This window comes from Falco punctatus (assembly GCF_963210335.1).
Source record: "Falco punctatus genome assembly, chromosome: 4".
Lineage (NCBI taxonomy): Eukaryota > Metazoa > Chordata > Aves > Falconiformes > Falconidae > Falco > Falco punctatus.
The window spans coordinates 68,849,240-68,861,804 of record NC_137583.1 but is presented as its reverse complement, the minus strand read 5'-3'; the positions used below and the strand labels follow the sequence as shown (position 1 = coordinate 68,861,804).

Below are 12,565 nucleotides of genomic sequence, written 5' to 3'. Positions count from 1 at the left end.
AGAAGAAAAGCTTTGTACAGATCCTTATCTTGTAGACTAGCTTGTGTGTGCGCACACATCCAGAATTCAATTAATAAATGGAAAACTACAACAGGCAGCTGTTGCTCTTGGGAAAAAAGTGCTCAAGGAATTAAGTGTATAATCCCAAATGTCAAATCCCTGCCCTGAGATTCTCCAATCAGCACAATTACAAGTTGCTTTGGGAAAGGGAAAAAGAGAAAGGCATTATGGTACAAATCACTCTTAAAATCAGTTCATCAAATCGGTTTTCAGTAGCGTTCACAGCAGCTGGCAGCAAAGGAGAGAGACAGCACACTCAGATGCAAGACATCAAGTCACTTCTTCTATTCCTTGGGAACTGTGGTCCAGTACCCATGGACCTAGATGTAAGCACTATGAAGCCAGAAGTTACTAAAAGGGAGCGTATTGTTACTAAACTGTGTTATATAGCAATTCAGATCTAATTACAGGAGATTTGTGAGTCTGCACATTGAAAACAGGCTGAAAACCACTGCTTTAGAAAGTGTTTCACTGGAAGGAGCCATCAGGCTGGGCATGTGCTCCGGAGCATGTAGCTCCAGCACACCACACTAATTTTAAGAAAGCCAAGCTGTGGGGCAAGGAAAGAACAACACTGAGTGAAAACGTGAGCTACTGCTAGTTATAGTGGCATTGGAGATTAGTAATAGAGTTTCTGTTTGCTTTAACGCTCTTTATTTTTGCCTGGCCGCTACTCCAGCAGTGACTAACCTTTGCTCTTCAGCCACATGCCCCTGACAAGGGGCTTGAGCATAACTCCATGTCCTAGCTGGCTCAGAACAGCTGCGCTGGTATAGGGGAAGCCAAAGCTCCTGCTGGGAAGGGGCAGAGGCTGCCTCAGCTCTGGCACCCAGCCTGCTCTCTACCCCTTGAAGAGCTAATTCTATTCTTCACCTGCAAGCCCAGCTCCTCTTCAACTTGACCAGCTGAGCTGTACACCCCACCGCTCTCTCCACCAGTAAGACTGGCAGCCACTGTATTCGTGATTCCTCCCCCATACAGAAGCCCATTTATGTCACTAGGAGACGGACTAACAAAGTCTTTGGCCGAGTGAACGCTACGTCTTGCCGATGTTACTGAATGGCGCTCACAGGCAGGCTTCATTAATCCACCATAGACACATGACAACACTGTTCATGAATGGATTGGTTTTGTGCAGTAGTTTCGGCACATCTTTCACAAAATGTATTTTTCCCCATAACTTCCATCTTAACCCACAAAAACCCCCCAGTATTGAAACAACAATCCTTTGAGATCTTGAGAAATCCTTACCTTATGAAATGCAAAAAGTTGTATTTATTCAACAGTGAAGTTGCGTATTCGAAAAGAAGAGAAGGCAGGAAATGCAAGTGTGAAAGTGCCAACACATACCCTAACTGAGACGCAGTGCAGAAACTGCACGCTATATGGGAAACACTTAAAACAATTCATCTTCACATTTAAACAAGGGGAGAGAATGGAACAGAGAATGAGACAAGTGCCACCCCATGGAAGTATCTTCCTGCCTCTTGGATTTTAACCTAGACTTCTGGTTCTGAACTTAAAATTGGCAAACTAGAACAGCATTACTTTCCCTAGGGGAGGGGGAAAAAGAGGCACAGAAAACCACATTAAATGAAAAAGGGTAAAAGGACCAGTATTTATACAGCTCCAAATGGAGATATCTTCTCTCGTACGTACTCACATCCCTGTTCTTTAGATGGGGACCAGCAGACTTTCTTTTGAAAGCACAATGTGACAGTACAGCAATTTACATTCAATCAGTTGTCCCTGGGCACTGGACACACTGGAAATCCTCTCTGAAGGAGATACTCACAGTTTGGGCACAGGGCGCAGGAAAAAAAATAGGCATTGCATAGTTTCTAAGCCCTCCGTCGCTGTCCTCTGAAGGAATTCTACAGAGCAGAGGACGTTGCTTTCCAAACCCACCAATCTTTATGACAAGGAGAAGACAAGCCTACCCACATCTCCCTAACGCCACTCCCTTGTAGACTCCTTGCAGAAAATGAGGCAGATGAATGTCTAGCACACAATACCAAAACTCAACGGCCCCAAACACCAGTTTTGCTGAAGGTATGCGCAGACTGCCACACACCCCCCTGCCTCCAAGATGAGGCAGCGGCAGCTCAAAGCCATACTCGTTATGTAACTTTCAAACCCAAGGGACCATTTGTTACAAGAAAGAAAATAAAAAGAACAATGCCTAAGACCAGATTTCAAGCTTCAGCTATTTTTGCTGCAATCTCATTTACAAGTCAGCTTGCACTTTGTTGTCACGCACGCAAGTAAGTCTGTCCCTTTCACCTCCACTCTCCCAAGGGCTGTGTTATCTCCAGGAGGACAATACTTGGAACAATTCAGAAGCAGGTGTCAATTTTATTAAGTTTATCTGCAAGTGAAGACATTCTGTAACTTCCATCTTCAGCAGGTATACCTCTACACTTTGAATTTTGGAAAGGTTCATCAACACAATTTTGTGGCATACTATTCCACATCAACATGATTCTTATTATTTACCTTCTTCTTGTTGTGGTGTTCTACACCACAACACCAAAATACCTTCTTTTGGAATGAGAATCAGAAAGATGCCTCCTGTCTCTAGGGGAATGCTCAGAACATGACCACTTAAAAGCTCTAACGGGAAGCTGAACAGCAGCACTTGTCAGGTCTGAGGCCCCTAAATGTACGACTGAGCTATACAGCTACGATGTGCTAGTAGCACAAGGTCCTAACGAACTTCATTAAGGCTCCCAAAGACTTTAAAAACATTTTTATATTTACTTCATGCTCTATTCACATTGCATTCATTCTGTTGTTTACAGAACTGCAATGTACTCCTACAGCAAAGATGTCCCCTGATCAGCGACACAGCTTTACACCTGTGCTAGTATTTGGGACAGTAACACTCACCTGAAATGAATCAAGCAGTAACGGTAAAAGCAGAGTTACCGGTATAGAACACCTTACAGCACAGATCATACCAGGGAGCATCTCTCTCGCAAACCTAACATGCAGAGCTATGCTGCAAGAAGCTCAGTAGGGAAATTTGGCTAGAGAACACAAAGAAATAGAGAAGGAAAAGCTGCTGAGAGGAGAAAAACCTTACAAGCTCCTTTGTAATGGCAGATCCTAAGACTGCACTTTTTCAATTGACTGTACAGCTTCCTGAAAACTACTACAGTATTACAATCACTGGTTAGACAGCACACATTTTTACAGTCTACATAAGCCTTTCTAATAAAAACTAATCAATTATCCCTTGTGAAAAAGCTTCAGGCAGGATGATTCAACATGAAATTAATATTTTTAATTAAGATACATTTCTATGTTCACATCAAGCATATGCCACGTATTTCACACTGTATTTCTATAATAAATTTGCAGTTCAGAACTTAAATGGGTCAGTAATAATCATGCACGTGTTATAAAATATTGAAGAGTGTGCCCTTCAGCTCCAATAGCATATTGACACTAGAATGCAAGATGGTATTAGCTTCTGGAAAAGGAAACAAAATAAGAGTCTGACTTGCCAGCCATGCATGCTAGAAGAAAGTAGGCTCAACCCTTTAACAGCTCAGCTTGTCCAAACTTACTGTTTTCCTGCACCCTGGCCACGAAGCCTGTGAGAGGTATCTGTGGAGTCAACTGAGGCATAGGGGGAGGGGGTGGAGCAATAGAAACTGGTAGCAACAACACACACCGTATCAGGGAAAGTCAAACAGACAAAGGAAAAAAAAAAAAAAAAAGAAAGAAAGAAAAAAGGAAACAAACAAAAGCAGTCGTCAGTAACGAGGACCACAAAACAAAGTATGTAAAGAACAACAAGAACACACACATGTAAGAACCTTCTTCAAGCTTGTGTTTCCAACAAGGCTGAATTCGTGATTAGCCAGTGGAGGCTCAAAAAGTGAAGCATGCCCCTGTGTCCAGCTGAATAAAACGCCGAGTGCGGGCTGTGTGTCTGGAAGCTCACCGGTTGCGCATGTGAAGGGACTTGCTCCACTTCACTTGGGGAGCACACAAAACTGAGCTTTCGTCTTACTGCCAAATAAGGATTACTTAAATTTTGTAGTTAACCTATTAAAAGTACACTACTACAAACTGAGGTGATGTTTTGCAGGATTCTGGACTCCTCCTCTAAAGTGAGAATACAGTGCTGCATCAAGTGCGGCTAAGCAGCACTGAGACAGAGCAAAGACAACTACTTTACAAGGGAAGCAGTGCTGCAACACCGACACCTCACAGTCGCAGCACACAGCACTGCCCCTCGTTTTGTTCTGCTGGGGTAGGGGGGCTGTGGGTTGGCTTTCTATGTGTTTGTTTTACACAGAAAACAGACCCTTCTTGCTTGCTGGTAGGAAAACCAGGTGGGTTTAGAGCAGAATGGAGCTTTATTTTTTAATTATTGTCTGTGGTTAGAAGGCGCTCAGCAACCTAAGAGGCTGGCAAAGGCTTCAACAGCTACAGCTGGCTATGCTAGCGCACAGGGCTCCCCAGAAGCACTTGCAAGCTCATCTTCTCTGAAGTATGTACCTACTGGACAAGTAATAAGATGCAAGACACATATCACCAGTGGTCAGAGATGCTGGGCTGACAGCTGAGATGTCCAACTCTTCCCTCTCAGGCAGGAAAGCAGCATGGTAGCAGCAGGGCATGCCATTCTGCCCTAAGTGCCAGCCCTGACAGGACATGTCCCCGTGAAGTCTCAGGGAGAGAGAAAAAAAAAAAAAGAAAAAGAAAAAAACCCCACCAAACATCAACTCATTGGTTTATACCGTGCCCCTTTCTCAGTGGAATTTCTCCTGCACTGAAGCAGAGAAATTCCTGTGAAGGTGGGAATTCAGCAGGGTAATCTAGTTGGAGCCAAGTTTGAAAGAGGTTCTGTACTTCCAAGTAAGCAACAGTTTTAAATAAAGCCATAACTAAGATTAATGTTTGATGAATAAAATGGAGCATTTAGTTCATTACAAAACCAATAACCAAATAAACTGTATGGGAGAAATGATCAATAAAAGAGGGAGAACAAACAGGTTTCTCACAAAATTGAAGTAAACATCTATGAAAAAACAGAGTATTTGTTAGCATGAAAAGTAAAACCTTAAGAAAACATGGGACCTGGATCTAATGTCAAGACAATAGCATTAAAAAATAATTTAAAAAAATCACCAGTCACAGAAACAGAGGAAAACAGTTTAAAGTAGAAAAACACACCCATCAAAATACTGTTTAAAACCCGGCAATCAGTATTTTGAAAACACCAGAGAGGCTGGATTAAGGAACAGCACCTGCATTTGAGCAAAAAATTGCTTTGGACAAATGTAAATGTTCAGAAACGGGTGTGCAGAGCATTTGAGACAGCTGAACTATTTCCAGAAGTAAAGCCATGTTTATTCAACAGAACACAACTGTTCAAACAGGAAGGAGTTTCTGTTGTTATGGTGAACTAATTTGAAGGAATGAGAGCGTGGAGGAAAACGAAGGGCCAGTATGAGTGAGAGAGAGAAGGAAAAGCATCAGGATGGGGGTGGGGGGCAGAAAATAGGTACTGTGTCTGCATATAAAAATGCTTTCCAATAAATGTAATGCTTCTAAACCACTGAGAAAACTCTTCACCTTAGTGTCTCAAACATTATATGCATTCTTTCCTTAAAAGTAAGTACACAACAGCAAACACTGGTCCAAAGTGATCTTCTGCCCAAACGTCAACATTTCTTTTTAAAAGAAATATCCCTCTGAAGTTTGAAGAGTTGGATCACCGAAGACCACCACCAGAAATATTAGAGGACTATCGCTCCTCTGTGTGTGTCTGGTCAAAATTTATGGAAACAGCAGGGAAGAGGTTTCCTGATAGAAATGGCTTTCTGCCAACACTCTAGTAGATCCTTATTTTGCAGATCTCCCTGCAGTGAACTTTGTTTGCCCTGTTGGGTAGGTAGGCAGGATGCTGCTGACTAAAACCTGCTCACTTGTCCATGGCACCCATTCCTCCCCTCGTTCATCTCCATCTATACTACTACTAGTGTGGAAGCACAGAGGAAGAGTGCGAAAAAGAGAGAGACTGAGCTCTTTCTTAACAGTCAAGCTTAAAACTAAGAACAAAGGAGAAAGCTGGAATCAGGAAAGGATTTAGGGAAGAGACAGAGACAGGGAGGAACTGTGTAATGGGAAAAGGTTGTTACATGAGCCCTTGAGCATTGTGCTCTGACAGTACTCTCTTGCCACTAGCCCAGTAGTGGAGAGACTGTACTACAACCATGTTAGGTTTCCTGCAAAAAAAATCTGGTTTTAGTTCGTGTTCTCCAAGCACACCTGAAATGCTAAGTATAATGTGCCTATAATTAGATAGGCAATCATAATAATTTCTTGTCATGAGTAACAGCAAACAAGTCAGAGGGGAAAACAGTATAATTGCATATAGCGCAATCACTGTACAACTTCAATATGGTTTTTCTTGTTTGTTTTTCCTTCTATTTTAGGAAAGAAAGCAGTAATCTGATTGATGTTCTTCATAAATGAATTAAAATGCCATGCATGCTTTTACAATCGTTTTGCTCAAAACAGTATGTGATTTCACAGCTCAGAAGCTTACTTGAATTTTGAGAATAAAGAGGCCCGCCATTAACATGAGGTTGAGCAGAAAATGGGGCAGTCACAGAAGGATTCCGTCTGTATCCACCAGAAGATGCTGAAGAAGTGGTAGAGTTGTGTCGCGAGATTTGCCTGGTCATTGTGCCATACTGGGAACCAGGAGCTGAACCAGGAGCAGCTGAAAAGCATTAGCCAGAGGAACCAAGGAAAAGACTTAAGCAGAGCATTACTTGGGATAGAATGCAGAATATAGAAAAAAAGCCCAGAACATGGGAAATACTTGATTACAGGTCTCCAATACTTTAAGGCAAGTAACAGGAGATTAACAGAAATCAAACATCCTGTTATAATAAATAATGAGAAAAAACACATAGGACATAAACCAACACTCATAAAGGGCATTTGAGAAATGCTGGGAACTAATTTGAGAGACTGAATTGGACAGTGAAACTGAATCAGCTTCCAACTCTTAAGCATATCTCAACTATTCTACATGCAATACCCTTTATCAAAAAGCACGCAGAAAAAAAAATATCCACATTCTGCTCAAAGCAAATGTTTTCCATTGTGAACCAGAACGTGTCTCCAATCCAATATAAAAAGACACGGTAACATAACAAAACAGTAAAACAAATGTCATGACCTTCAGACACTCAGCACATTTATCAATCATATTTGCTAGTCGTGCTTTTGTATTGATAGAATTTGTACTAACAAATCAGAATCACCAATGCCAGCTTGACAGAAAAACATGTCACTCATTTTTCAGGATGGACACCCATTTTTACCTTCCACACGCTTGCTGCACAAACTTCAAGGTTAATAAAACAATTTAAGTTCCCTTGTGGATTCACCTCTAACAGACAGAGAAGAGAATCACACCTTGCAAACTAATGAATCTCACATGTTGAGGTCACATGGATCAACGCAATTTTTGAATGCAAAAACTGTTTTGCAGTAAACTGTTTTGTGCTTTTATATACACATGTATATATCTTATATAAATATATAAAAATATATACAAAAATGCACACACACGCATATATACACAAACATTGTGTGATCAGAAGTTTGCAGTGCCGTAAACTATCCAAAGTCACTTTCACTTAACACTTCAGTAAGGGAAAGTGCAAAGGGTTATGTGGGTCAAAGCCTCCGAAGCTAGTTCCCGTAACACAATCAATGAATTCTGTCATCAAAACAGTGTGATAGGAAAGGGTGGGGTATTTTTTTCCTGCCTGTTTTGAAAAGTACTACTTTTAGATCCCATCCTAACAGCTATATGTAATGCCTGAAGCAAATTTTCAAGAACTGTTAGTTCGTATCCTCAAGTCTCCCAGTTTGCCACCTGCCTGCAGCATCACAGAATCAAGCCCAAGCCACTGTGACAGACGCTTCTGCTTTTCAGTCACCTTACACCCACAGGATAGAATACATCCATCACCCTACAAATCAGCTAACATTTTTAAGCCAGAGCACACCGTTGTGGCTTAGTTTCAGCTGCAGGAATGACACAGCAAAACAGCAATATTCAAGCTAATTTTGAGCTCTTATAAATGAGAATAATTGGATCTTAGCTTTATTGGGAACAGAGTTTTCAAGCAACGGGCAGCCGCTACCTTCAGAGGCTTTAACCACAGAAAATTAGTGGAGATTAGATTTTTTTAAAAACAAACAAAAAATAATTCCAGAACTGATTTTTATACTAAAATCATGTAGAACCCACTACAAAAGAAAAAGCACCTTTACAAAGTCCATTAGGAAGAGATGATTATTGATTATGCAGCATGACTGCAATCACTTCAGCATTACACAAGTCTCACCTATCAGACTGCCCATCGGGAGAGGTGGTGGCAGTGGTGGTGCTGGCGGGGCTCCAGGAGGAGAAGGAACAGAAATGTGTGCTAATAAAATAGTTTATATTCCCAATTAGGCCATATTAAAAAAAAATAAAAATAAGAAAAGCACCGGCATTTGATAGGCTTCCCAAATAAATATAGAAATTCAACTGCGGTCAACTGATACAAACCCAGGCCCTGGTCTACAGAACCTACACAAGGTTCTGTACCTGCAGATCTTTATTCCCGTTGATTTTTATGGGATGACAGGTGATAGTAAGATTTCATGCCTATCTGTACCATTGCAGGATCAGAAACACTTGGGAAAGGAAAGCCTAGCCTATATGTGCATAAGAAAGTGAAGACTTGTCATCCAAGGAACAGAGATGCAACAGGTGCAATAGCAAAATTACATTACACCAGGACTCCACTGTTTTCTTGTGCAAATTAGTTTTATGTGCTTACAAAAGACACAGATAGTAAACAAGTAACTGAGTTGGTTTATAGCAAGATAAAAATCCTGCCAGCTTATAATAAAGATCTCACACATTCTCACCATCATTCTTTGAAGATAAGGGAGTATGCTTTCGATGCTGAGAGATCCTGCATGGTTCTCTTTTTATTGCTGTGCTACCCTGTACACACTAGTTCTCCTGCCTCTTGATCTCCATCACACCTCAGCAACTTCAGACTGTAATCATAGCATAACCAACACTGGTGGATAAACCTGAATTTTACTACTAGCAGTGTTTTCATAGGTCATCTTCTGTGTTTCATTTGCAGTAAAGACTTTAATTTAAAAAAAGAACTTGTGCATGCCATCACTGGCACATGGTAAAGGTAGCAAGTTATTTTAGAAGACAGCATTTCCCATCAAACACGTACATAGTTGCTGCTGCTTCTCAGGGCATCCAGAAATGCCAAACTGTAGACAGGCATTTAAAAATATATTTAAACTTTAAAAGGATACACCGCTCTCCTCCTATTCCCTTCCCCACCTTGATTATCTTGTAAAAACATGGACCGACAAAGGCGTTTTAACCATCCGCTATTCTATAAGTGATTGTTCTGCACATACTTTTCGTAAAGAAATAAAACTTCATAGATGTCCTCCAGCACTCATAAGAGGTTTCCTGATGAGGACTGAGCTTCAGGACAGTTTTTACCCCATCGTATTCAGTCAAAATCCCACCACAAACACAAACGACTGACATTATAGCCTTAAGTTAACATGGGAAGAGACCCACATACCTGGTCCAATGGTTGGCGGTGAAGGCGTAGGCACGGCAATGGGAATGCCAATACTGCTGCTTCCACTATTCTCTCGACTGCCACTTCCTCCACTACTACCGCTGCAAAAGACAAACACAAGTATTAGCACAGCATTTCCTGCAAAGGCCTATCAACAGTCATGCTCCATGTGGGAGCCCTGCTAGCCTAACTCAATTATAGACTGTTGAAAAATCCCCTGTAAAATGCCTGGCTCTACCTACAATTACATACAGCTAATCAAGTCTGGATTACACTTCTAATAAATGGAATTAGCTAAGCTGATAAACATCACTACGCATAAAATATCTAATTAAATGCTTTAAAAAATAAAAAGGTAAGCAACCATAGCAGTTCTAGGCAATAGAGTAACAACTGCAGGAATAGTTCAGGGGCCTTGTAATAATTGAAGGTAATAAGCTGGGGATGGAAGAGTTCATGCCCAAACCATAAATAATTAAGATTATTTGTACTGTCAGCTGAAGGATCATTTCCTCTAATCAGAAGCAAAGTTTAGATTGAGGACTTTTTAACTGAGGACAGCCATGATAAATCAATTAGGGTGGGGTGCAGTGTGGCGTATGATGTAGGTAATTTTCTGTATATCTAACACTCCCCCCTGCCCACACTTTTTGTCTATGAGAAATTTGTTTCTAAGGTAGTCTGAAAGGCAACAGTGCAGCCAGGTCATAATTTGTTTAAGTAGTCTTATATGATGCACAAATTAGAGGCCAGCAATACAGATTTTTACAGAACACACTTCTAGTGAACTACTGGATAACATTTCTACACACGCCTTTGGAGGCCGTAACGCTTCTTTTCATTGAGGGAGCTGAAACAGAATAAAGATTCAGGCAGAATCTGTCCTTATTCCTTCCAAGAGCACTCCTTAGGCCAAGGCTTGAATTTACATGGATTAAATGAGTAATATAAAGGGAACTAAGTAGTCAAGATGCTTTGAAGCCAAAACACCATTTAACCCATCCATGTTAATTAAAAAGTACTCAGTGATGTTACAGTTTATTTAATATTCCTGGGTAGCTACAAATCAGTGCTGTCAGGAGTCAAGCACAAATCATTCAAATATATCTAAAGAAAAGAACACTGTTACAAAAAAGAGTATCAGTGATCTGAAATGGAAGCCAAAATAATTCCTTCAAAATTAGTGTTCTGTCTGCTGAAGACCTTGATCTTGTCACCATGGCTGCAGCTGAATCTCTAACTGCAGCCTACATAAAAGAAGATCTTGTCAGACAAGAGTAGGGAGCATTCACAGTAGCCAGCTAAACAGATTAACAAGATCTTCGTTGCAGACAGATTTAGAAGTTATTTCATTCTGACAGTATTTCATGATTTACCATGTACAAAATACCATCTCAACTGCTGTTAGTGATCAACTGCCTTTAATTGCCTACTGGGAATTTAAAGGAAAAAAAATAATTAAGAAACTCTCTAAAAAAATAAGCTGACCTCTTATTTCTAGTTATATTGATTTCTTTTGCCTGTTTTTCCCCTGCAGTTTGAAGCCTGTGATAAAAATCAAATTGAAAAAACTGAACTCACTCAAGAGGCTCAGAAAAAGATCTAGTCTTGCAATTTGAGAAAAAAAAAATACATTAAAAAACCCCAAAGGTACATTTCAAACTCCCTTCTCACCCAAAACACACAATACTCTTTCATCAAAGCCTTAAGCATGTGGAAACAACTGGCTGATGCCAATACCTGCTCTGTGAATAGGTTTTATTTTCTACTTCTATCATGCTAGCACTGATAATGAGTGTTAAGTTTTAGCTAAGAGAAAGCAATCGGCTCTTTCAGAGTTTCTCATCAACAGAAATATCCCTTTGCAATTAGTGGTCCTGAAAACAACAAAAAGTAAAAGCCTAAGTGTATTTTAGGCTAAGTTTAATAATGCAGCTATAGACCCATTAGGACCCATCACTACCCTGCCTCGCAACTGCATATATTTTGAAGTTTTGCTTATTCTTGGGAAACAAATACCACAGTACAAAATAAAGTGGTTATATAAAATAAACCCTATGGTTATGGAAGTTGCTAGATACAATGAGACTTCTATAGAGTATGAAGACACTTCTATGTGTTACAGAAGCCAACAATACAGTGCATACAGTGCATTCTGTTAATGCAGAGTGGCAGAATAACTGCCCTTTTGCCTTTCACAAAAAGGCAACAGGCACAAAGTTTCAAAAGTTTTCTGACTTCAGTAAGCACTACCATGCCAGGCAGGAAAGAGTTACAGTGAGAAAACACTCTACCTGTGTGTTCTTGGTCTCTGGTTCAAGGAAGCTGTCCTTCCCGGACTGTGCTGACTGCCCAGTCTGGCAGGACTAGTCATGTAATCATTGGGGACTGTCGGCGGTTTGACCGGCTCCAGGGTTTTGTAAGGAGTATTTCGTCTGGTCAAGGAAAAACAGGTTTGAAGACAGAAAGATAAAGGATCAGAAGATCAAAAGGATAAATGAATAAAGTAGTGAAGCCATTTGTTTTCTAAAGTTTTCTTGATAGATCACTGCACAGTGACCCACATTACAGTACATTAAACAAATTCCACTGGGCAGGGTAGACAGGTCACATCCAACTCCCTGAAGTGCTCTTATGTACACAGATCCATACAAGTTGGGCTACAGCACATAAACTGGTTAATAAAGCCTAAACTAAATTTACCACCCAAATTATATTCTTTAAACTCTGTAACATACAATAGTTTCAGTTGCATCATATTCTGGGGTTACCTTGCAGGACACTGCATGTGACAAACTCTTCCACTGTAAGAATTTCCTCCTTCCCCCCTTTCCCTCCCCTCCCAATGC

At 40.6% G+C, this 12,565-nt stretch overlaps 1 protein-coding gene across 11 annotated transcripts in view; it reads right to left on the bottom strand.

Moving 5' to 3' along the window:
• The window catches only part of ABI1 (abl interactor 1), an 81,660-nt gene that overhangs the window by 3,050 nt on the left and 66,045 nt on the right, over window positions 1–12,565 (bottom strand). For 2 of the 11 annotated variants that reach the window (XM_080386005.1, XM_080386008.1), the window contains 5 exons: window positions 12,011–12,151; window positions 9,717–9,817; window positions 8,451–8,531; window positions 6,629–6,805; window positions 3,633–3,719 (listed from right to left, as the gene is read on the bottom strand). In XM_080386005.1, the coding sequence (XP_080242131.1) occupies window positions 3,633–3,719; window positions 6,629–6,805; window positions 8,451–8,531; window positions 9,717–9,817; window positions 12,011–12,151 (587 nt within the window). The remainder of the gene's footprint in view (window positions 1–3,632; window positions 3,720–6,628; window positions 6,806–8,450; window positions 8,532–9,716; window positions 9,818–12,010; window positions 12,152–12,565) is intronic. The other 9 variants (XM_080386009.1, XM_080386011.1, XM_080386012.1 and 6 more) reach the window with 6 other exon arrangements.